This window comes from Centropristis striata, chromosome 6 (assembly GCF_030273125.1).
Source record: "Centropristis striata isolate RG_2023a ecotype Rhode Island chromosome 6, C.striata_1.0, whole genome shotgun sequence".
NCBI lineage: Eukaryota > Metazoa > Chordata > Actinopteri > Perciformes > Serranidae > Centropristis > Centropristis striata.
The window spans coordinates 26,236,786-26,262,521 of NC_081522.1; the positions used below are offsets into that span (position 1 = coordinate 26,236,786).

Below are 25,736 nucleotides of genomic sequence, written 5' to 3' on the forward strand. Positions count from 1 at the left end.
GGAGCATGTGTGTGTGTGTGTGTGTGTGTGTGTCGGTAAAGAAAGTTAGAATAGTTACCTGGCGCTGAGCCCGTCTGGTCTTAGGCTGCTGGCTGCGCACATGGCTGCCTTCAAGTGCTGTAGGAAAATATGCACCGCCAACCAGTGGCGGACTAAACTGTTTGCAGGGCAGGGGCGAAAAAATAAAAAGGGCACATTCTGCACAACATGGGCCCCACCAGCAGCAAAAAGCTATGATGTATGATGAAATAGTCGTCATCCTTGATTACGATTAGCATTAAGTTAAAGGAGATCCAGGGTGGCTGTGGCTCAGTTGGTAGAGCGGACCGTCTTCTAATCGGAGGGTTGGTGGTTCGATCCCTGACCATGGCAGCCTACATGTCGAAGTATCCTTGAGCAAGACACTGAACCCCAAATGGCTCCCGATGCTGCGTTCATCGGTGTGAAAATGAATTCCCAATGGTGGCAGGTGGCACCGTTTATGCCACCAGTATGAATGTGTGTGTGAACGGGTGAATGAGTCAGTCTGTAGTGTAAAGCGCTATATAAGTGTAGGTCCATTTACCATCAAAGTTATTAATGATATGGTACTGACAATTAAAACCATCGAACCGAACCATGTAGGTTACCACAATCTATTAACTCTATGGAGTTTTGGGCTATTCTGTCCATGTTTGAATCCTTTTCATCCTGCCTGTATACACCACTTAAAAAATGTTTAAATACCATGTTGGCATATTTTTTTCAGCATAACCTCACCTATATGACCTAATAATAATTTTACTTTTGAACCAAAAAGAAACAAAGAAAAACCAACGTAAATGTGATCTTGTGACTGTGTGTGATCCTGTCATCAACTCTGGTTTTTATTCTAGTGGGACAATTTGGATCATTTTGTGTACTTTTTAGTCATTTTGTGTCTCTATAAGTAATTTTGTGTATTTTTTGGTCATTTGTGTTTTTTTTGGTCATTTTGTGTCTTTTGTTGTGTCTTTTTTTTTTTTTTTAATCATTTTGTGTATTTGTTTAGTCATTTTGTGTATTTTTTGTTCATTTTGTCTTTTTTAGTCCTTATTTTATTTTTATTCTGTATAGCTTGTGTATCTGTATCTGTATGTGTATATTTGTTTTAAACTAGGGTTCTGAGAGAAAAGTATTTCAGTTCTCTGTATGTGTACATGTGTAGCAGAACTGACAATAAAGTGACTTTTGACTTTTTTGACTTTTGACTAGTCCAACATAAAATGTGATTATGAATCTTTTTAACTTTCAAAACACTATCATGCTCAATAAAGAATTGGAAATGTTGCAAATGTGAACAAAGGTTGCAAATCTAACATATAAGAGGGTTCCATCCAGTTCTATCATTTTATACTAAATATATTTGAGCTTGTCTCCAGTTTTACTTGGTATATCATCATCAAACTGAAACTGGCCTCATGGAGTTTACAGCCAGAACTTTAGAGGTACATTTACAGTAGGGCTCCACGCTGCTTTGTTTTCTAGTATGGATGTCATGAAGAAGTCATGCTTTGGTGCTTTTGGCGACTCCAGAGGGTTAAGATTTATGAGCCAGTATTGAGAAGTCGAGAAAACCAGGAGGGCCTGAACGCAGCACCTTCATCCTCTAGCCTGAGCACGTGATTAAAGTGGAGCAGAGCGACTTGAAGCCAGATGCCAACACAGCAACTGAGACAGAGCAGAGGAATAAATAAACGTGCAGAGTGGAGTTTAAGTCATGATTATGACTCATATCTTTTCTAGTTTGTCTCCAAAGTATTCAGAGATCAAGGCCAGCTACAGAATGATACTTATTTTGGGAAGTCTTTGGATTTTTTTCTTCAATTCTGTCATGTAACAGAGGCTTTTATCACAAAGCGAAGTACATTTGAGAGTTATTATAGCCAGTGTATTAAAATATACAAAATAAAGTATGTTCATTTTTATTCAGTGACATTTTTTTATGTTTCAATCCATCTTGCAAGCTTAAGCAACAGGAAAGCATCCACGTGCAGACACACAGCATGGGCAGCAGGAAACGTTATTTATGACTCTGGACTGGCTCTAGTGAACCCTATGCAGCGCCTATAGAATACAGCTTGTGAGTGAACATATGTGCATCCATTTAAAACTATGCAGAGTGTGGAGGTTAGGGTTGGAAAAGCTGACTGGAAGAAGTGAACATGCCTCAGGGGTCCTGGTTCTTACAACAGGCTGGACAGAAAACAGACAAACTCAGCAAATAAATAAACACCCTTGAAAATACGCAGTTTTTTTCTAATTCATTATACATTTCCCTCTCATTTTTTCCTATTTTTTGTTCAAGCAATGACCCAATGTTAGGGCAGTTTCAGTATTTTATGCTAATGCTGTAAAGCCCAACCTGCAGAACTTCAAATTTCAGTAGATATCTTAATAGAAATACCAATAGAACATTTTAAAACACAAGTTAATTTAATCTGCCAAAAACACAAAATTACATTTTCAATCTCTGTGTTACATCTACAAAAGGTAAACAAGTTAAACACACAGCATTGGTCTTCTTTGACATAGAATGAAATTTAAATAGTTTTCTTTGGCTACAAACAGCTCACAAACACACACAAGCTGGAAGCAGAGACCTGATCTGAGCGCGCCGTCACACAGGCACTGCAAAAAAAGGTGTGTCTTAAAACAAGATAAAAACACTAAATCTGAGGGAAATGATCTTGCTGCATGGACAGATAATTTCCATTGTTTCCACTGTTCCATTCATGTTGAACGCTTAAAATAAGAAATTAACTCTTAAAACAAGATAAATTAAAGCTGTAAGCAGCGATGAACTGGCCCGAGCAGAGTGCACTGACAATTATTTGTTTCTTACCAAGATATAAAAAAACTTTATATTTAGAAGTGTTCGATAATTCATCTTGTTTTAAGAGTTAATTTCTTATTTTAAGCGTTCAACATGCTTATTTCTAGATTCAGTAATCTTAATTTAAGAAATCTTGTCAAGTGAAATTATCTGTCCATGCAGCAAGATCATTTCCCTCAGATTTAGTGTTTTTATCTTGTTTTTAGACACACCTTTTTTTGCAGTGGGACTATCAGTGACTTCAATGACTCTCTACTAGAGAGGAAGCTGCTCTGTCTAGCTCCAGCTGTGCTCTCTCTAAACATCGCTGTCAGCTGAATTAAACAGCAGATCCAGCAGACAGTCATTCTCTACAAACCCTCATGTCTTTGTGGAAACAGACAGTTTCTTTCCTGAAGTTTAAACATTTCTCAGACAAATGTGCAACATCACCTGGAGCACTAGTACATTCAGCGGACATTAGCTTTAACTCTCTCTCCTCACTACTATTTATGCTTTCACACAGTATATGTGAGTTTTTAGACAGCAGCAATATGTTGAACTGGTCGGATTAATGAAATCAAATACATACATTTTTAAATATATTTTGACATACTTTGACATTTTTATTTTATTTATTTAACCCTTGTGTACTTCTAAAAATGATATATAATTTTCATATTTTTTTCATCATTGTTGGTCAATTTTAGTCAAATATACAAAATTAGGCCTAAAAAAAGGAATAAAACCTGAATATTTTTTTCAATAGGTATAGTGAAATAATAATTTCTTGATGGGAATGTACAGAGTAGGTTATGTCAACTTTTAGTGAAACTTGTGTTTTGAAAACATTGTTCATTTTTTGGATGACAGCAAAAATAAAAAAAAGAATCACATCCATGGTCCTCAGGGGTCAAAGAGGACCCCATGACATCATACTAGTTTTAGGACATGTAGAAAATTAAAATTATTACCAACTCTTTTTTTCACCTTTTAAGGCAACTCATGAGCACATTGGTAAATAATAATAAAAAAAAATGTTTTTTATTATTATTGGTCAATTTTAGTCAAACATACAAAATTAGGCCTCATATCAAGAGAAAAAAGGTAATAAAACCTGAATATTTTTTTCAATAGTAATAGTGGGAAAAAAATCTTGATAGGAATGCACAGAGTAGGTTGTGTCAACTTTTAATGACCTCACCTCACCCACACCTTATATTATCTTTAAAGGATGCTGAAAATTTCAAGCAATTCTATGGAAGTCAACCTATATTAATCGTGTGTTGAAAATGATGTGGGGTCAAAGAGGAGCCCAAGAGTACAGGAGGATTAAATATATATATTATTTTTATTTAGTTGTCTCATTTTTAAAGAACATTATTTATTTGTTTTTCTGTCGACATCAGTTACATTTAAAAATGAAGAAAATCCTACAAAAAAGGTTCAATAAATGGGTGTTTCCAATGCCAATGAGCAATTTATAAAATTGTGATCTCAATATTGACATATTGAAATGTTTATGATTATGATTTTACTGATTTTTTGGTCCAGTTGAACTCTAAAGAGCCGTGATGCTCCTGCCTGCTGACTCCTACACTAATTTAGAAAATTGTACTAGTGCACTAAAGTCTGTGCTCAGCATTTAATTTCTGTGAACTAGCAGAATTTCAAGTTTGATCTACAGATAAAGTATTACGAAGCTGGTGCCAAATGTTGATGCCAGGCTGTTGCTTATTCCTAAATCATGGGGAAAAATACATTAAGGCATCAATATGGAAGTAAATCTGTGTCATCGGAGTTTGAGCGTAGATTTTCAGTTTGAGAGCATAATTTGTCTTTCCCGTGCTCAGATTTCTTCTCCTCATGCTCACATTTTGCGCTCGCACTCAGATTTCTGCTGCTTTCTTTCAAAATGTGTGCGTGCACTTAAAAATCACATGCTTGTGCTCACATTTCTTCTTCTTGGACAAAAACATTTCGCTCGCACTCAAATATGTCCTGTGCTCGCTCAAATCTAAAGTCTACGCGCTCAGATCTCAACTCTGAGCTCTCCAAACTTTTGTGCTCGCACCCAGAACACGCACGTCCTCTCAGGTTGAGGTGTCTGCTCAGACTGAACGATGTCCCGCCCTGCGCTTAAAATAGTGTGTTTCACCAGCCAATAGGGAGACAGCTAGATTGTGGCCCGGTCTTAGGTGCGTTCCCTAGCCTTTTTGAGCGCTCCGTCGGGGCGGGTATATGGTCTGTTTGTAAAACTGCTTCTCTCTTAAAATACACCAATTGACCATATTAGCCAGCTATTTGAATCGTCACCTTTTTAAGACGCAGCATATTTATGTAGAATTAATCTTAAGTAGTCCTAAAAAGAGTTATCGTAGTTTAGATTATATATATATATTTTTTTATCATTATTATTTATTATTTTATTATTATTATTTTATTATTTATTATTTATTTATTTATTATATTATTTATATAATCTAAACTACGATAACTGTTTTTAGGACTACTTAAGATTAATTCTACATAAATATGCTGCGTCTTAAATAGGTGACGATTCAAATAGCTGGCTAATATGGTAAATTGGTGTATTTTAAGAGAGAAGCAGTTTTACAAACAGACCATATACCCGCCCCGACGGAGCGCTCAAAAAAGCGAGGGAACGCACCTAAGACCGGGCCACAATCTAGCTGTCTCCCTATTGGCTGGTGAAACACACTAGTTTAAGCGCAGGGCGGGACCACGTTCATTCTGAGCAGACACCTCAACCTGAGAGGACGTGCGTGTTCTGAGTCCGAGCACAAAAGTTTTGAGAGCGCAGAGTTGAGATCTGAGCGCGTAGACTTTAGATTTGAGCGCGCACAGGACATATTTGAGTGCGAGCGAAATGTTTGTGTCCAAGAAGAAGAAATGTGAGCACAAGCATGTGATTTTTAAGTGCACGCACACTTTTTGAAAGAAAGCAGCAGAAATCTGAGTGCGAGCGCAAAATGTGAGCATGAGGAGAACAAATCTGAGCACAAGAAAATTCTGCTCTCAAACTGAAAATCTACGCTCACTCCGATGACACAGATTTACTTCCATACAACAACAGCTTCCCTTTTCATGTCCACGTGTAGTTCTCATCCCATCATTTTGGCCAAACATCCTCGCTGGTGCCAATGTTTGAAATAGATGTTTAACATTACAGTACTGATGAGTTGTGCTTGTATTTTGTGTTTGTCCATGTCTGCATTGCCCCTCCTTCCACCCTCAGGAGGATGCAGTGCCAGCTCTCATGATCCTGAAGAGTGTGTTGACGTTATTGCTCTTGATGGCGTCTCGGCAGGCAGAGATCACTTGGTTCTTGGGCTTTCCCACTGAGGAGAAGGAGGAAGAGAGGCTGACAGGTTAATATGAGGAGACAAAGACGGATATACGAGATGTATCAACACAAATGCTGTGTTTCCACTAGGGGGGGAAAGTGTCCACCAGGAAAGTCTCAGACCACACCCTCTCAAAAGTCTGCTCACTCTGCGTGTCTCCACTACAAGTTAGCCCAGAGGGGTTTAGAGACTCTGGAGGTGACGTATGGTTTTCACCGTCGCTAACTGTGCACAACGTCAGCAGCTGAAAGCAGCATGGCTAATTATGCACAGAGTCTCCGCTGATCATAAACATAGTGATTGTGAATTAACGGCATCGCTAACTGTGCGTGTGAGTGTCCGGTGCTAGTTGTAAACAAACAGAGATCGCTAAGTGAACACCTCCTGCAGCAGCAGCACATACACACTGTACTGCTACAGAGCTAACTGTAGCAGTAGTAAAGGTAAACAATAAGGAAGGAGACGCAGAGATGTGACTACTAACTATCTCACCGGCTTTTAAAAATGACGTATGTTGTTGTGGTGTCGAGTACTATGTCACATCCCCCTTATCACGTGACATCCGCTTAGAAAAACGGCCTGTCAAACGGCCGCTAGGGGCGGCTCACATTCAAATTAGGAGCGTTTCGGCTTGGGAGACACGCCTCATTCTGGGTATTCAACTATAGTGGAAATGCACCTAGTATGAATGTCCCAAGGCAAAATGATTGCAGGTACGGCACTTTTTCTGAAACGCAGCATGAATACGGCTATTGTCACAAATGTTTCCAACAATTTTCAAACCTGGAGAAACCTGTAATGACAGGTAAGGTAACAGTTCGTTACGTTTCATTGGTTGCCTGTCAATTGCGTCATATCCCCATATAAGGATTTAAGTGAGCGGAAGTCCTGATCTTTAGTTAGCAGTGTAATAAGCTGAGCAAATGTTACAGTGTCAGACAAATGCCGACTTTAAACTTGAAAAAGCTTAATTCAGTGTTTTTTAATGGTTTCATCTGGTCCATTTGTTTTGCAAATGTAATTTTTGTACTGCGGATTAAGCTCCTGTAAAAAACCTTCTAAATGATGAAGATGTAGGGAATCCTAAAATGATTAAGCTGATTACTTTTGCTTCAAGGTGCAGCTAGACCATGTTGAAACTCTTTGTTGTTTTGAATGAAAGACCCCATAGTGGCAAAATATTACACGTTCTATTCCTAAAAAAAACAATGTATGGATGCATCCAAAAATAATCACTCTCAGTCACCACTTTGATTCACTAGAAGAGTGTGGGGTGGTGTCTGTATATGCAGAGACCCTGCCTTCTGCCTGTGTCATTACTTTTTTATTCTGCTGTGTTTTATGCTGTCACACATTGGGCACAAAGCTACAAAAATAATGAAAACAGAGGCAAAACACAAACAAACAAAACAAACAAAAGGCAGTCTGGGGTTTGTTGATACTTTGTTGAGCCGCCGCCCAGTTTAAATGTGTTTACAAACATAAGCTACAATTCATGCATAGTATGCCTTTAAATATCCTCTGAGGTAGAATTGCTGTTTAATACATATATAACTAGAATACATTTATGAGGTTTTAATGTCGCATAACTGCCATGAACAGAATAAATGCCACAGTTGCCACTGCAGGTATTTGCTTCTTAATGGACACTTTTAAAGGTGCCCAATGAAATTTTAAAGCACATTTTTTATAATCACAAGTTATGTAAGCTACAGGTCAGAGTCAGCTCTGAAGAAGAAAGTATATAAAATAACATGTGTTCATGAGTGTTGTCTCCCCGCTCTCTTTACTTTCTTCATCCCTAATACATATTGCATGCTTTCAAAAAAAGAAAAAGAAAAACTATAGGAGACACTAAAGCAGAGGCTGGCAGCTAGGGTGAGCCATACCCATGAACTCTGCAAAGCATTAGCAGTCCCTCAACCACATCAGCAAAGCTTTACATCTTCACAATGTGAGCACAAGCTGTGGAAAAAAAGTGATGTTGGTAATGCCCTAAAAGATACAATGTTCAATGACACAAATGCTAGAGAGCGCACACATCTGAATCTGGGAACACACATGCATTGCATTCAAAATCCGAACCATGAACAATGTACGTATATTGTTTGTAACAGACAATCTGTCTCTGTCATGCATATTTCCTTTCCTCTAAACAAAGGCTTGAGGGTACTGTTGTTAAAGAATTGTGGTTGTTACAGCTTTTCTTAAATGCACACATACACACACACACACACACACACACAATGGATTACCTCGTAGTCTACCGGCCCGCTGAATGGCCTGATTGACAGACTTGAGGCAGGCCAGTAGTGCATTGTGGTTGTTCGAACGGATTTTATACTCGTTGACCAGATCCCTGTTTAGATCATACAGCTCCCTGTAACGCTTCTTCATAGTTGTCCTGCAGAGAGAAAGAGAGAAAGTCAGAGAGAAATGGAGAAAAGAGGAATAGAAAGAGTGAGATGATAGAAAAATATCTTATATCAGTATTATTTACATATAGTGGAATATACCCGCAGTTGTAAGTTGTGTTGAAACTATTTTACCATCAGATTTGTGGTCACTTTGGAGGCTTGTGGTGCAGTTGGATTGAAAAGTATTATACTAGTTATAATAGCTGTGTTCAGACTAGGGGGAAAGTGGCCACCGGGGAAGTCTCAGGCCACACCCTCTCAAAAGTCACTCACTCTGCGTGTTTCCACTACAAGTTAGCCCCCAGAGGGATTTAGAGACTCTGGAGGTGACGTATGGTTTTCACCGTCGTTAACTGTGCACAACGTCAGCAGCTGAAAGCAGCATGGCTATTTATGCTCCGCTGATCATAAACATAGTGATTGTGAATTAACAACATCGCTAACTGTACACAGAGTGTCTGGTGCTTGTTGTAAACAAACCGAGATCACTAAGTGAACACCTCCTGTAGCAGCAGCACATACACACTGTATTGCTACAGAGCTAACTGTAGCTAACTGCTGCTAACGGCGCCTCTTCTTAACACTCCGGTTTGTTATCGGCTCGTTAAGAAGAGTAAGAAGGAGTCACTGGATTTGTCTCCAGCTTTCTTGAAAAATAGTGGCTAAGTGGGTCTGAAAAGTCGCTAAATTTAGCAACAAAGTCGTTAATTTGGCAACACTACTTTGCCGGCTTTTACAAATGGCGTGTGTTGTTGTTGTGTAGAGTACTACGTCACATCCTGCTGAGTGATCTATCCAATCAGTAACCAGGCTGTTTTCAGGGGAGGAAAAAGACCCTGCTCTTCTACAGGGACGAAAAAAGTCCCGACAAAAGCCGACTGCTTGTATTCAAATTAGGGGCGTTTCGGCGAGTGAGACCTGCATCATTCTGGGTATTGCCTGGTAGTGGAAACAGCCCTGTAAGTTTTTAGGGCTATTTCTACCGGGTCCTCCGGTTTCCTCCCACAGTCCAAAAACATGCACTTCGGTTTAATTGGTGACTAAATTGTCCGTAGGTGTGAATGAGAGCATGATTGTCTGTCTCTATGTGTCAGCCCTGTGATAGTCTGGAGAACTGTCCAGCCCAAGTCTAGCCCAATGTCAGGGATCTGGGATCAGCTCTAGCCCCTGAGACCTGAGTGTGGAAAAGCAGTTAAGGATAATGAATGAATAATAACTCACATGTCACACATAAGGCGAGCATCCTCTGCTTGCACCAGCATGTTCCTGATGTAGTTGGAGTGGTCAGCCATCGCTGCAGTTAACTTCTGATGGACAGAGTGGAACTCATCCACCTAGAATACACATATTTAAGACTAAATATTAAACCGCAGCGCCATCAACAAAAAATACATTCCCTCTCCTGGAAAATAGAGAACTTATTTATCCTGTGCTCCTCCATTTCATTCAGCCTTTAACACAGGGTGCTATTGAGTCAAAATGTACGTCTATAGGTTAGTGCATATGAGACCATGGACGAAAGCTACTGTGTCTTGAATTATTAGTGGAGCTAACAGTAGTTAATATTTATGACAGTAGATATTAAAATGTCATTAAAGCCAAACCTCAGTGAGTGTAGTGCGTAGCTCCTCAAAGTATGCAGGAAAGTCAGCTTCTGCTGACAAATCCTCTATTGCCAGGAAGGAGGCCAGTGATTGGACCAGATCGCCGGCCAGATCGATGTCATCGGTCCTCAGAGTGATCTGATTGAGCAAATGAGAGATTAATTAACATTCTGATTTTAGCAGATTTAAAAGGAAACGCGAGGAACTATTGTAACTTTGTGCAAATTAACATCAATGTTTTGATTACGGTTGGTAACGTAAATTACAAATTATTTACAGTCACAGTTTTACATCAAAAAGCAAAGTATGCACTATCCTGATTTCTTTAAACAGATTCTGTATATAATGAGGCAACAGGACGGTATTTGGTGTATAGTGTCTGAAGCCTTCTGGTGTCTTTGTGTAGTCTCAGTAGTATTGACCAATCATGGTTAAGCAGTCAAACACACTGGCAAAAGATGAGGATATATACAGTGCTTAAACAAATGTATTAGAACACAGCTGTCCTAAATTAACAGCATTAGTAACAACAGTAGTATGTAGAAGCTCTTTATCCAAATATATATTTTAATGCTAAAATATCATTATTGTTATCCATGCATTTTCAAATTCACTGTTTTACAAAAAAAAATGTAAAAATAGCAAATCACATTATTATTTCTTGATTAAGATGTCAAATTATAGTTATTTAATTGCATTTCCTGAAAAGAAAAAATAGATTTAGTGGTTAAATGTTATGTGAGCTCACATTTAGGTATAAAAATGTGAATTCAGTTTGTTATTTGCCAAATACATAACAACATTTTGTTTTAAACATGCTTTTGAAAGATTTCTAAAACATTTATGTTTTCTGGTTTTTATGACAGGTGGTCAACATCATCATCCAGAATCTTTTGTCAGGTCACATGGAAAAAGAGGTTTTCAGAAGGGAAAATAGTACTTTGACCCTAACACACACATTCTTCGACCAAAATAAAATGTTTGGATTTTAAACAGAGGAGGAAAATTACTGAGAATCTATACAAATAAATGAAATCCTCAAAAAAAAATTAAAGAAAATGGTCCCACACCAAAAAAAGGCCAGTTTCACTTGCAATTACTTGCTACTAGTCAAGTTTGGTGCTGTGTGTAGAATATTAAATTAAATGTACTTCTTGTGACTTAAAGTTGTGTTAATAAGTTAATCTGATGATGATGATGATGATGATGGTCGAAAAAAATCTATTCTTCCATATAAAGTATTATTACTACAAAAAAAAATACTGGCTGAAAAAAGTATACAAACGTCATTCATCTGCATTCAACCAATGATTTTGATTCAAGCCTATAGTTAAACATGTGATTGTTGTGTGTGTTTTATCTGTACCTGTCCATTGCTGCCCATACTGATGGACAACAGTCCCCCTCCTCTTAGTGAGTTAAAAGAGATGTCAGGACTGTCGATTCCTTCTGGTAGCAAGAAGTTCTGGTTCAGCCACATTACCACCTGTAAACACACACACACACACACACGGGCACGCGCACGCACGCACACGCACACACACACACGTAATTAACAATAATCGATTATTAAATGAATCTTCAACTATTTTGATAATTGAATAATTGGTTTGAGCAGTTTTTTAAAGACAATAAGTCCAAATTCTCTGATTTCAGCTTCTTCAATGTGAATATTTCTCGTTTCTTTGTTCCTTCATGACAATAAACTGAATATCTCTTTGGTTTGTGGACAAAACAAGAGATTTGAGGACGTCATCTTGTGGTTTGGGAAACACCGATTGACATTTTTCAACATTTTATTGACCAAACAATTAATCGATTAATCGTTTAAATAATCAACAGATTAATCGATAATGAAAATAATCGTTAGTTGCAGCCCTAATCAGAAGCATGTCCCTATTATCCCTATTGTCCTGTGCCTTCCTTAAACAATATGATAGCCTACCCGCTGTGGTCGATCGTTGATGCTGAAGGTGACTCTTCCATTGGGCGGAGCAGCTGAGGAGTCATCTGTGATGTCATACATGGAGAAACGAGGCAGCTGGCGAGTGATTTCAAACACATGAAACTGGGTGCTGGAGAGGACAAAGAATGAGGTGCAGAGAAGGTGGTGGGCAGAAAACAAAATAGAGGTGTTAATTACATGGGAAGAAAAATCAATAGATGAAAGCACACATACTTTACTTACTCACTAGGGGTGTGACGATACTCTCAGCTCACGAGACGAGACGAGACACGATATTGGGTTCACGAGAACGAGACGAGACGAGATTTTAAGAAAACTACAATGACAAAATATATGACTGGAACAACAGACTTTTATTTAACCCCGTTACATATGCGTTTTGAAATGTTTTATTATAACTCTTTACATGCATGATGTAGGCATGGGCTTTTAAAAGTTAAAATAAGATAAATAAAAAAAATTAAATCCCCCAGGGGGAATTAATGAGACTTCGGAGGTGACGTTTGGTTATCGCTTAGCAACACTTTCAACCTTGATCCGTGATCACATAAACGACGGATTAAACACGGGAGACGCAACTGTGTCCGCGGTCGCTAACTGCACAACATCAGCAGCTGATCAAAACAAACCAGCATGGCTAATTATCATAAACATAGTGATCTTGAATTAACGGCATCACTAACTGTGCACAAAGTACTTGTTGTAAACAAACAGAGATCACTAAGTGAACACCTCCTGCAGCAGCAGCACATACACACTGTACTGCTACAGAGCTAACTGTTAGCCTATTAGCAATTTGCAGACTCCGACTCTGCAGCTGGGAGAGACTGCTGCAGGAGGACTGTGCCGTTTAGATTCTTACTCTTCTTAACGAGCCTCTGTGACGTCATTCTGGCTGCTTGCTGCTTCCCCTCCTCTTCTTCTTTTCATTTTACTGCCCCCACAGGTCACAAATAGAAGTCTGATAACTGACAAATCTTGCGAGACTGATTTTTAACGCGACGAGAAATATTGTCGACTTTAATCTTCACACCCCTATTACTCACACATCCTACCTAGTTTTCCCTCCAACAAAGGCTTTGATGTGCAGATCTACTGGTATATCTTTTGGGGGCACAATGGGGACTCGGACACAGCCTGAGAGGTTTTGGGCGCTTGGGTGGACAACGTGACTCTCCCCCTCAAATATCCCCTCTGCGAAGATGAGCACTGCACGGATGATGGTTTCTGGAGAAGATAGAGACAAAATTCAGGGACGTGGGACTAAGTATTTAATCAGTCCTTGACATGCCTGAAATTCTCAGTTCAAAACACTTTACCATTTGGTGTTGAAATGCTTAGCTCTACATGAGCCTTCTGAGCTTCTGTAGCAGGTCTCACTGACAGCGCCGTCTGGAGCTGAGTGTTGGCCGGTATCACACCAATCCCACTGTTGGTCTCTGACACGCCCTGAAATGACAGTCCCGTTTGTGTAGATGTTAGCATATGCACTTATATACAGCCCAATGTCAACTAAAAAGCCTGTTATTATCTGGATAAAGTCTGTGAAACAAACGGGTAAGGCCAATATATGACAAGAATAAAATAGAAAAGAGATTTTGATCAGCAAACATGAGTGCAAAGCATTCTGTGTATTTTGAGACATCTTGAGTTCAAAGTAGAGAATCTGATCTGAGTCATCAGACAGCAAAAATACTACTATCTAGGGCTGCAACTAACGATTCTTTTCATTATCGATTAATCTGTAGATTATTTAAACGATTAATCAATTAGTTGTTTGGTCAATAAAATGTTGAAAAATATCAATCAGTGTTTCCCAAACCACAAGATGACGTCCTCAAATCTCTTGTTTTGTCCACAAACCAAAGAGATATTCAGTTTATTGTCATAAAGGAACAAAGAAACCAGAAATAGTCACATTGAAGAAGCTGAAATCAGAGAATTTGGACTTATTGTCTTTAAAAACTGGTCAAACCAATTATTGGATTATCAAAAAAGTTGATGATGAATTTAATAATCGATTATTGTTCGATTAATCGAAGAACTGTTGCAGCTCTACTACTATCATTATAAGTCATATTGCTATTATAGAAACGGCTATTATTCCTGATATTACCACTGTTATTATTCCATTATTTTATACATATACATGCACACACAAACACACACATTATATATATATATATATATATTAGGGCCGGGACTTGATTAAAAAAATTAATCTAATTAATTAGAGGCTTTGTAATTAATTAATCAAAATTAATCGCATTTTAATCGCATATAAATATTTGACCTGAGAACAGTGAGAAGTCATTTTTCACATGGATTTTTAGTATACCATTGAATAATGACTGAATACATAAGCTTAAGAAACAAAAATATTATTTATTTTTGTTCAAGTCCAACAGACCAGTGCAATTTTTGCCATTAAGTGTAGCAATAGCATATTTAGAAATATAGTACATTTCAGAAATTCAGGTAGCCTATAGGTAGGTAGACCTTCTGTAAACTAGAAGGTCTACCTACCTATAGGCTACCTTTTTTTTTTTTTTAAGTACGTAAGTCCACGTTAGCTACCACAGTAGCCGCTAGCTGCTATATGTTTTGCATTGAGGATGTATATACAATATATATAATGTATCGATATATCATTATTAGTCAAATGTCTACTATTATTGTTGATAATCCTGCTGTTATTTTTATAATATTATATTTATTGCTCTTTTTTACCACACATCAGACATCAGAATATTGTTAATGCTATTACTGTTCTTGCTGTGCATATGTCTCTCTGTTCCCTCTCCTGTCTCCCATTCTGGGTATTACAATTACAATTTGTTGATTGGTTTTGTGCAAATGACATGTATTGTGTGTCTGTCTGTCCTAGGAGAGGGATCTTTCCTCTCTTTTTGACAATATCCAATGTGAGTGTTAAATGTATGTCATCAAGGCATGACGAAAAATGATGTGACATTTGTACCATCTGTACATTTGAATAAAGCTGAAATGTAAAAAAACTAAGATAAAATAAATGTACCTTGGCATTCTCTTCATAGTTGCGTAGCTCCAGCAACAGATTCTGTCTGCGTTGGCTGAGCTCTCTGATGAGGTCCTGTTCAGCACTAGAGTCCATGAGATTCCCTTTCAGATCTTTACTGGCTGGCAGGTAACCCCGCACTAAGAGATACACACATTTACAACACTGGTGACATTCTCACCCAAGCTAAATTTGTCAGGTCTCTTTTAATTCCACTTTAAAAGACACTATATCAGGGGCCATATTTTCCCCTCTCAAATCAGTATTGGCCTGACTGTAAAGACAACGCTGCATGAGCATTGGTCGGTTTATCCCTGTGTGCACAGGCATCTTTTTTTAGAGGCTATGGTGACGATCAGATAAAACACAAACTACAAAAATAAGCATTTTTGGTTGCAGCTTTGTCACACTGTTATTAAGCTGAACCGTAACTGCATTGTATCTTAATTGCTTAAAATATAAGCTGATGCCTGGTTGCCAGCCTGCCAACCACTTTTAGAAGTTAGCACAAGTCCACATGTGACAGAGATAAGTTAAAGCATTCCTCCTGGAACACACAGGATGGCCTAGAACCCAACCAGTCCACACATCTTCTTATTAGGGCCACAGGGCAATCGCAAAGAGTGCTCGGGGCAAAGCAATTTCGTCCCGCTAGTTGTCCTGCAACTCGAACGATGAGGACAAATTATGTATCAAAACTGCTGGGTGAATGAAACCTCATAAACCTTTGGGACTTAAAATGTAGAAAACACAGTGACATCTGGTGGCTTGCAAAATGTGGGAAAGTCTTAGGCCACACCCTCTCAAAAGTCCGCTCACTCTGCGTGTCTCCACTACAAGTTAGCCCCCAGAGGGATTTAGAGACTCTGGAGGTGACGTATGGTTTTCACCGTCGCTAAATGTGCACAACATCAGCAGCTGAAAGCAGCATGGCTTATTATGCACAGAGTCTCCGCTGATCAAAAACATCGTGATTGGGAATTAACGACATCACTAACTGTGCACAGAGTGTCCGGTGCTTGTTGTAAACAAACAGAGATCGCTAAGTGAACACCTCCTGTAGCAGCAGCACATACACACTGTACTGCTACAGAGCTAACTGTAGCTAACTGCCGCTAACGGAGGCTCTTCTTAACAAGCCGGCCTCCGGCTCGTTAGCGGCTCGTTAAGAAGAGTAAGAAGGAGTCACTGGATTCGTCTCCAGTGGCTTTCTTGAAAAATAGTCACTAAGGGGGTTTGAAAAGTCCCTAAATTTAGCAACAAAGTCGCTAAGTTGGGAACACTGCTTCGCCGGCTTTTACAAATGGCGTGTGTTGTTGTCATGTAGAGTACTACGTCACATCCTGCTTAGCGATCTATCCAATCAGTAACCAGGCTGTTTTCAGGGGAGAAAAAAGACCCTGCTCTTCAACAGGGACTAAAAAAGTCCCAACAAAAGCCGGCTCCGGACTGCTTGTATTCAAATTAGGGGCGTTTTGGCAAGTGAGACCCGCCTCATTCTGGGTATTGTCCTGTAGTGGAAACAGCCCTTTTGTTTTTAGTAAGATTAGTCAGATTAGTTAGATTAGAGAAAATTAAAAATATTTTTGCACATACAGGCAGACACAGCCAAATAGCATACCCTCTCCCTCTATGGAGGTGCAGATGAGTTGTGTCTCTCCATCCAACCTGTAGTCTCCCTCCACCACTCCGGCAACAGAAGAGGAGAAGTTGTCTTTGAAAATGACCTCGCCTGTGCGGTCGCTACGAGCATCAATCTATAATAAAAGGGGAATGTTGTCAAAGAATGACGAGCAGCTAGAAACACTGTTGAATAAATAGCTTGTTGTGTCTAAAACTCTCATTTCAATGTAAATTTCTGAAGTGTGCTGACCTTTCCATTGGACCAGCCAGTGATGAGTTCCACCACGCCATCTGCATTCAGGTCAAAGGCATGGATGCTCATTGCATGATTCTTAGACTTATCGAGAAGAGAAAAGAAAGAAAACATTAAAGAGGAAATGGACACATGTTCCATTTAAGATATTGGTGTCAGTAAAGTGGCCCTTAAATATGTAAAGTCCTGCTGTTGTATCTTAGGTGCCAAAGGTTTGAATTGTCATTCCTTATGTCTACTCTTTCTGTCTTGTAAGGTTAGGGTTCGGCAACCTTTAAAAGAGCCACTGTTGGCCGAGAAAAAATCCTAATGGAGCCACAAACCTTATTTTTAACCTTAAAATGAAGATAAAACAGCCAACTAAGTCTAAATTAGCCTACTAGCATCATTAATATGTCATAATGAACATTTCTTAATATGATTTTGTCAGAATGCAGCAACTCAAAACTAGACTTGAAGTTGGCAATATTTAGAGTTTAAGGCGCCGGGCCGTACACTTTCATAAGCATTTTAGTTGACTAAAACTAAAAAACAATTTTTAATGTCATATACACAAGGTTCATACACTTTTTCAGTGGTCAAATTCAAGCACTTTTCAAGGACTTTCAAGGTCCATTTTCAAGCTTTTCCAGGACCTTACAACGGTTGTAAGTTGCATGTTTTAGATGAGTACTTACATGCTAAAAGGGGTAATTTCACTCAACCATACCAACAGCGATGGTATTACGCTTTTAACAACCAAAAGTACAGTTTAAAAGTACAGTTAAAAGTACAGCTAATCTCAATACTCAATTTAGTATTTTTTTCATTGAACATGTGATTATCTAGAGACAGATTGATCGAGATACAGTATGAATTTCAACCATTTTCAAGCACTTTATCCAAAATCCACTTTTCAATCCTTGAAAATACAACATAAAAATGTAAGCTTTTTTAAGAATTTCAAGAACCCTTATATAAGTGACACATTTGTACAACTGAAGAATACAAATTGGCCTACACCAATGATAAATGACCATTAAAATGTAAAGAAATAAGTGTTTTATAATAATGTCCTAAGCCACAAGAAGCCACTGCAAATGGCCTGAAGAGGCGCAGGTGTCTCCGGGGGTTAGACCCTCTCAAAATAAATAATTGCAGTACCTTAATCCTCCAGTAGCGGGCGTTGCGGTCATAAACTCCCACGGTGCCATTGGCCAGGGCGTAGCCAAACCTGCTGCCATGCATATGGCAAAGTGATGTTACTGTCTGTAGGAAGAGAGACAGATGAAAACTTGTCTTAGCAATAGGGCTGCAACTAACGATTATTTTCATTATCGATTAATCTGTCAATTATTTAAACAATTAATCGATTAGTTGTTTGGTCAATAAAATGTTGAAAAATATCAATCAGTGTTTCCCAAACCACAAGATGACGTCCTCAAATCTCTTGTTTTGTCCACAAACCAAAGAGATATTCAGTTTATTGTCATAAAGGAACAAAGAAACCAGAAATATTCACATTGAAGAAGCTGAAATCAGAGAATTTGGACTTATTGTCTTTAAAAAACTGCTCAAACCAATTATTCAATTATCAAAATAGTTGACGATCAATTTAATTATCAATTATTGTTCGATTAATTGAATAATTGTTGCAGCTCTACTGAGCAAAAATATTACTTTGCTCCAGTACAGGCCTAAAAAGATCTTCAACTTAATAAGTTATTGCACATTTTTGTCTGATTTTCTAAAGGAGTCCACAAGCTTTAAAAAAGTGAAATACATTGCATCCATTTACCTCATTTTCAGTCATCTCAGACACAAGCTCATCTTCTTTAAATACCCTGATGTCAAAGTCCTCTGATCCCACCAGGAGCTGGAAACGCAATAGCCATTAGTTTTGAATCAACAAATCATCATCATCATCATAATTAATTTTACTTAATTATTATTATCAAGTTAATATTAATTATGAAATGAAATATCTCGTCTAACTATTGTGCATTCCAAAAAAGTCCCTCTGACATTGAAAATTATAAGAAAGAAATTATATATTAATAATATTTTTTCCACTTTCACAAAGTTAATTTCTTTAACCAACATCAGTCCTGATGATATATATTAAGATATAAAAGAATGCATGATTTTATACTGTAATGGCAGTAAGATTTGGTGAAAAAAAATGCATTTTTGTTATCAAGGGTTTGAGTGTTTGTGTTTTGGCCAAAAGTTATGCCATATGCAGTACCACAGCCAAATTGTTGAAAAATTGAAAATTAAAAAATGTCCCCAGTGATGCACAATAGTAAAGCTCAGATGACATGTAAACATTTCCAAAATAGAGAGCTATAGAAAGCAGGGGAGTCATTGGAGGAAGACAAGAAACAAAGTTCTACTACATAGTACGTGTCTCAGACTGACAGCCAGTCAGGACTTACCTCATTTTTCCCGTCACCAGTGAAGTCACAGAGCACCAGAGATCTGACATTATCACCAGTCACCTAAAAACACACAGTTCATGAATACATTCATTTAGTTGGTTGTAGGGTTGTCACGATACTAAGATTTTCAACTCGATACCGATACTCAGGAAAATATACGATACTCGATACCATTTTCGATACCACCAGGATAAAAACAAAGACCCCAAAATTCAACAGAAATATTTTTAACAACAAGAAAAATGCAACATGTAAAAATGAACAGAACCACCAGTTAAATATTTATAATAAAAAAAAGTTGTGCAAAAAGAAACTACAACTATGATAACAAAAATAAATAAATACAATAAACAATAACAATTAGAACAATATTTTGTATGCTGTGCACAATATTAGGCAAGCTTGATAAGTCGACTTTTCTCTGCGTCATTCTGGGACTTCACGAGAGAAAATAACACTTTTCATCGATACTTTTGTAAATGAGTATCTTATCCGGATACAACGTTTTAGTATCGATACTTTTTTTGAGTATCGATACTTTTGACAACCCTAGTTGGTTGACCCAATTAATTATTAATCTTGACAGGGATTGAAAAAAAATTGTAATGATGAAAATTGCATTCATTTCTCAACTAGTATAAAATCAATAGGCCTAGTCAAATAAATGGGGAAAACAATCTTGTCCAGGGATTGGCTAGAAAGTGGTTGGATATGCAGAAATACAACTAATAAAAATGAGATGGATTCTGCCTCTGAGAAACAAATTTGTAGAATGTAAGACTTTATTTTCATTTTAAAATGTTGCCTTGCTGTTTTTACCGTCCAGAAGTGGTCATTGCCCTCATAGTCAAAGCCTTGTAAAGCACAGTTCCCTCCGATAATGGCAAGAGGAGACGGGATTTCCCCAAGTTTCCCCAACACAATTGCATTTGCCCCATCCGTCACCTAAACACACACACACAAACACACACACACACACAGAAGAAACAGAAACAAGGTAATTTTTGATTAAATACTGTACTGTGGTGCTTGAATGGTTCACACTTTCCTCCTATTTTTGAAGTATACAGATGCATAGATGTTTGATGTGTTCACTACAGGTATGTATTTGTCAGCAAAATAACTCAAAAAGTCACACTGCTATTAACCATTAAATGCATGGGTTTTTTTTCTCGAAAGCCTTAAGTGACACAGATTAAGCCATGTATTAAAATTAGGGCTGCAACTAACGATTATTTTCATTATCGATTAATCTGTTGATTATTTAAACGATTAATCGATTAGTTGTTTGGTCAATAAGATGTTGAAAAATATCAGTGTATCCCAAACCACAAGATGACGTCGTCAAATCTCTTGTTTTGTCCACAAACCAAAGAGATATTCAGTTTATTGTCATAAAGGAACAAAGAAAGCAGAAATATTCACATTGAAGCTGAAATCAGAGAATTTGGACTTGACTTGTCTTGATAATTAATGTAATAATCGATTATTGTTCGATTCATCGAATAATTGTTGCAGCTCTAATTAAAATCATATGTTAAGTTTTAGGAACAAATAAGCAAATAGTAAACACACATTTGTGCAATTTTTATAATGATTTTCAGATGTCAGAAAATATTGTGTACAAAAGTAATTTATATACATATATATATATATATATATATAAATAAATCAGAATGTATTCATAGTGACACTGAGACAACAGTGACATCATGAGTCCAAACAGTGCAATTTAACATTACATGCTATCGTTTGCATCCTGGTACATACCTTTCTACATTTATTATTTAGAACATGAAAATAACAATGTGTTCGGGTGTTTTTTACATTTTGAGACCAGAAAATTGTTTTTAAAAAAGTAATTGAGGAATATAATTAAGTTCAGTGTTTGATCTATAATGTAGGGGTGTAATGCAGTCCCAAGACCCAAGGTTTGTATTTAAGGTTAAGCAGAGATTTGACAACAAGCAATTGTGTTAAGCAATAACCTCTAGTTTGCAATATAGATTTTTCATTATTTCTTTGCCTTAAGACTCCATTCCTGATAAGAACTACTACAACATCCATATGTATCCCTCCTTCTACTCAGTCCAATTCCACTCACCTCTCTGTAGAATATATCAGCATTATCATGGACATCATAGGCAAGCAGGTTGGTCTGGGATCCCACCAACAGCGTGTCCCCAGTGGTGTTTGGTCCCAGCGTTCCTGATGTCAGACAAGTGACTGCCTGGTTGATGTTGAGGAGGGAGATATCAGAGTCTTGTGTGCTCTGGCTCAGTCGGTGAGCCACAGGTCTCTGACCACGAGCGTGAGGGTTATGAATAAAAACCTTGAAGAGAAATACAGAGAGAATTCAGGGCATGAGGTGGAAACAAAATATGTGGTATATTATGAAGTAAAAGAAAGAAAGGTATTCTATAATTGAAAGCAAACAAGCATACGAATAAGTCTGGAAGAGATGTGAGGAAGTAGGATAAAACAGAGAAAGTAAAGAACGGAGGAATAGTCATGTAGAGTCATGTAGTCATGTTAGACAGCAACTGTGCTTTGCTACCTACGTTTTAGCTCATTACATATTCACCAAAGTTATGTTCGAACTAGGGCTGGGTAATATAACCTGTTTGGTCTAGCTTTTAACTGATTATTTTACTATTTATTTATTTATTCTCCTATTTAGCTATCTATTTACCTATTTAGTTGTTCATCACATTGTTCATATTTTCTTTCCCATTGTATTTTAGTTTTTATCCTGTCCTGTTGTCTTTTAGTCTTTTAGTTTTCATCCTGTCCTGTTGTCCTTTAGTCTTTTAGATTTAATCCTGTCCTGTTGTCCTTTAGTCTTTTAATTTTTATCCTGTCCTGTTGTCCTTTAGTGTTTTAGTTTTTATCCTGTCCTGTTGTCCTTTAGTGTTTTAGTTTTTATCCTGTCCTGTTGTCTTTAAGTCTTTTAGTTTTTATCCTGTCCTGTTGTCCTTTAGTGTTTTAGTTTTTATCCTGTCCTGTTGTCCTTTAGTGTTTTAGTTTTTATCCTGCCCTGTTGTCTTTTAGTTTCACCCTCCACACTGGGGTGTGTTGGGTCTGCCCGTGGGGATGTGGTCTTGGAGACTCCCTGGGCCCGGGAACTAGGCGGTTCTGCACCATGTGTGGAGTCCACCCTGGTCTACCCGGGTCGTGGTGGTCTCTGTGACGGCGTCCTCTATGGCTGAGGGCTCTGGCACCTCTCAGTGTGGATGCTCCCACAGGTTGCTTTTTCCTCATCTGGATCCTTGGTGCCTTGCCATGTCTCTACACTGTCAATCAATATGTGCTGTGTGTGAGTCTGAGTGTGTGTTTGTGTGCGTGCATGTCTACGTGAGTGTGTGTGCATGTTTGTGTACGTATACATACAGATGTGTATGTGGGGAAGGGAGGGGTGTTTTTTGACATTTTTATTGTCCGTTTTTATTCTTATTTTTTGTAAAGCACTTTGTGTTGCATTTATATGTATGAAATCATGATATCCTTTTGATATCCTCATATGAGACTAGATATCGGCATTACAGTAAAATTATGTTATTTTCTGAACTCATGGTTTTACTTAGGTATGCAATTATTAGTTATATCATCACATCTCATTACAAAAATTTGGAAAAGCTAGTGTTGATAAGATAAAACTTGCTAAACAACTCCACTGGGGAGCAACTACAACAAATAAAAACTGGGGATTGTCAATTAGTTAGTTTTGCTCTTCACATGGAATATACATTGATTTGACTTAGACGGTGCACAAAATGGTTTATGTGCTTCACCGAACCTTATAATGGTAAGGAAAACACTGAAACATACATGACTGTTCTAGAGGTTTTATTATTTGGCTTCACCCACTTATAGTATATGCACATTAATGATGATTACTTATTAGTATATTAGAAATTTCATTGTGTAAATATTTTGTGAGAGCACTTTAACCCTCTTGTACTCTTTGGCTCCTTTTTGACCCCAAATCATTTTCAACATATGATTAATATAGGTTAACTTTCATAGAATTGCTATATATATATTTTTAGCATATGTGCCTCTCTGCATCCTTTATAGATACTATAAATTTCTACTTTCTTCATGCATTTTTACATGTTTTATACATTTTTATAGCTTATGTACTCCTTTTTTAGGAGTACACAAGGGTTAATATTGTCACAATATCGACATAAAGATATTTGGTAAAAAAAATAATGTGATATTTGATTTTCTTCATATTGCCCAGCTATAGATGGAACAGTGGAAATGTTAATTCCTCTCACCTTTCCAGCCTGTGTGGCTGCAGTAAGGCATGGGTGGACTCCATCAAATTTCCCAACAGTCACCATACGAGGGTTAATCTTGTGGTTCAGCTTCAGAGTGAATATAGGGACCAGCATGGTGCCTACTGTATATCCCTAATCATCAGGAGCATAGAGTAGACAGTAAGAAGCATGTGAAGGTATTATTGGTGCAAAAGATTTGAGCATGTCTAACAGTGGAATTTGTAGTTATGTACAGTGATTGTGTATGCGTATCAGTAAATTTGAAGTCGCATACTTTATGAGTTGTATACTTGTAGATTTTTTTTCCCTCCACAAATACAACACTTACACGTTCACAAATTCTAAATTACAGGTGCACAAATCCGATTGTACAAGCAACAGATTAAAAAACTGACACGCTCACATTTTTGCTCCTATTGTTGTTGTATATTTGGTGCAAAAATATTTGTGTACCTGTATCAAACAATGTGAAGTTGTATGCATGTATGTGAAATACATGGACTCATGGGGAAGATTTGAGCAGTTGTACCGATTTTTGTTTGTGTTTTAAAAGAACAGAAATATTTTTGGGAGAAACTATTTCACATACATTGAACATTTATTGCACAAGTTCACCTTCAGATTTGCACATATTCAAATTTTGTCCAGAACTTCACATTGCTTGATACAGGTACACAAATATACAAATGTTTTGCACCAAATATACTACAACAATTGGAGCAAAAATGTGAGCGTGTCAGTCTGTGACTTGTAAAATAGGATTTGTGCACCTGTCATTTAGAATTTGTGAATGTGTAAGTGTTGTGTTGTACTTGTGGAGAAAAAAAATCAACAAGTACAAAACTCATAGAGTATGTCACTTCAAATTTACAAGTACAGATTCCACTGTTAGAGGTGCTCAAATCTTTTGCACCAATAATACCTTCAGAGAAGCACTTTATTATCTATATTTGTTCCTTGGTATAACAATTTAGGAAACTAAGTACATGAGCAAAATAGGTTGCCGAAAGTATATGACCAGGTGACACTGCGTGATTTTGCACCACTAATGTAATTATCATGGTAATTACAGGCTTTACCTCGGACACCCAGTGGAGAGGTCCGTTGCCTGGCAACAAAGAGTGGCAAGCTAAAGCTTTTCATCTCGCTAATCTCCCTGTCGTTTGCTGTATATAATGCCAATTATTCTACAAGAAAAACACACCAAGCATAACTCTTTGACAGACTGCAAGTCCTGTTAAGTCTTGCAAGGATGATATTTATTCTTCGAAGGATATAAATTCGCCTATATATGCCTTCATAGCCTAGCAGTAACTGAGCTAACGCTATGTTGTTGGCTTCAATGTTACCGGAAACAACTGCAACTACGACAGTAAAACAAATGAGATCACGTCTTTAGAAAAACCGGACAAAGTTGTGTAGACAAGCTCACCTTCTCCTCCTCAGCTCTAAATGTTGGTTATTATGAGCTAACCAGCTACTGGGCTAGCTGGATAGCAGGACAACGCAAATGACAGTCGAGGTCCCTGTTAAAAACTACTTCCTGTCTGCTGTTTTCAAAATAAAAGAATCTGGTTATGGTTCTGCGTAGGACTCATTATGAACTCATTGGAGAGCGCATTAATAGCAGATCATCTCATTTATAATAATTTTAAATTACATCCTATTCCCTTGCGAATGGTGGGGAACTATTTTTTATTGCATTGGTCGTATAATCTGCCATTTTCAGTCTCCATTATCCAGGCATTTATTTTTAGTAGGTTGGAATACTGCAATGGTATCTTCACAGGTCTTAACAAAAAATCAATCAGGCAGCTGCAGCTGATCCAGAACGCTGCAGCCAGAGTCCTCACAAACACCAGGAAACTGGACCATATATATATATACCACACCGGTCCTTAAATTACTACACTGGCTTCCTGTGAGTCA

At 37.8% G+C, this 25,736-nt stretch overlaps 1 protein-coding gene across 1 annotated transcript; it reads right to left on the reverse strand.

Moving 5' to 3' along the window:
- Positions 1 to 5,901: 5,901 nt before the first annotated feature.
- On the reverse strand, positions 5,902 to 25,369 carry bbs2 (Bardet-Biedl syndrome 2). The gene is made up of 18 exons (XM_059336164.1): positions 25,240 to 25,369; positions 23,805 to 23,939; positions 21,626 to 21,853; positions 20,341 to 20,466; positions 19,519 to 19,581; positions 18,879 to 18,956; positions 18,245 to 18,349; positions 17,099 to 17,185; positions 16,847 to 16,982; positions 15,226 to 15,365; positions 13,508 to 13,637; positions 13,244 to 13,415; positions 12,168 to 12,297; positions 11,589 to 11,708; positions 10,223 to 10,360; positions 9,840 to 9,952; positions 8,457 to 8,605; positions 5,902 to 6,195 (listed from the first exon to the last, which is right to left on the reverse strand). Exons 2-18 carry the CDS (start codon positions 23,919 to 23,921, stop codon positions 6,089 to 6,091), a joined length of 2,139 nt encoding a protein of 712 aa, XP_059192147.1. The 5' UTR covers positions 23,922 to 23,939; positions 25,240 to 25,369; the 3' UTR covers positions 5,902 to 6,088.
- Between the last annotated feature and the right edge of the window lie 367 nt (positions 25,370 to 25,736).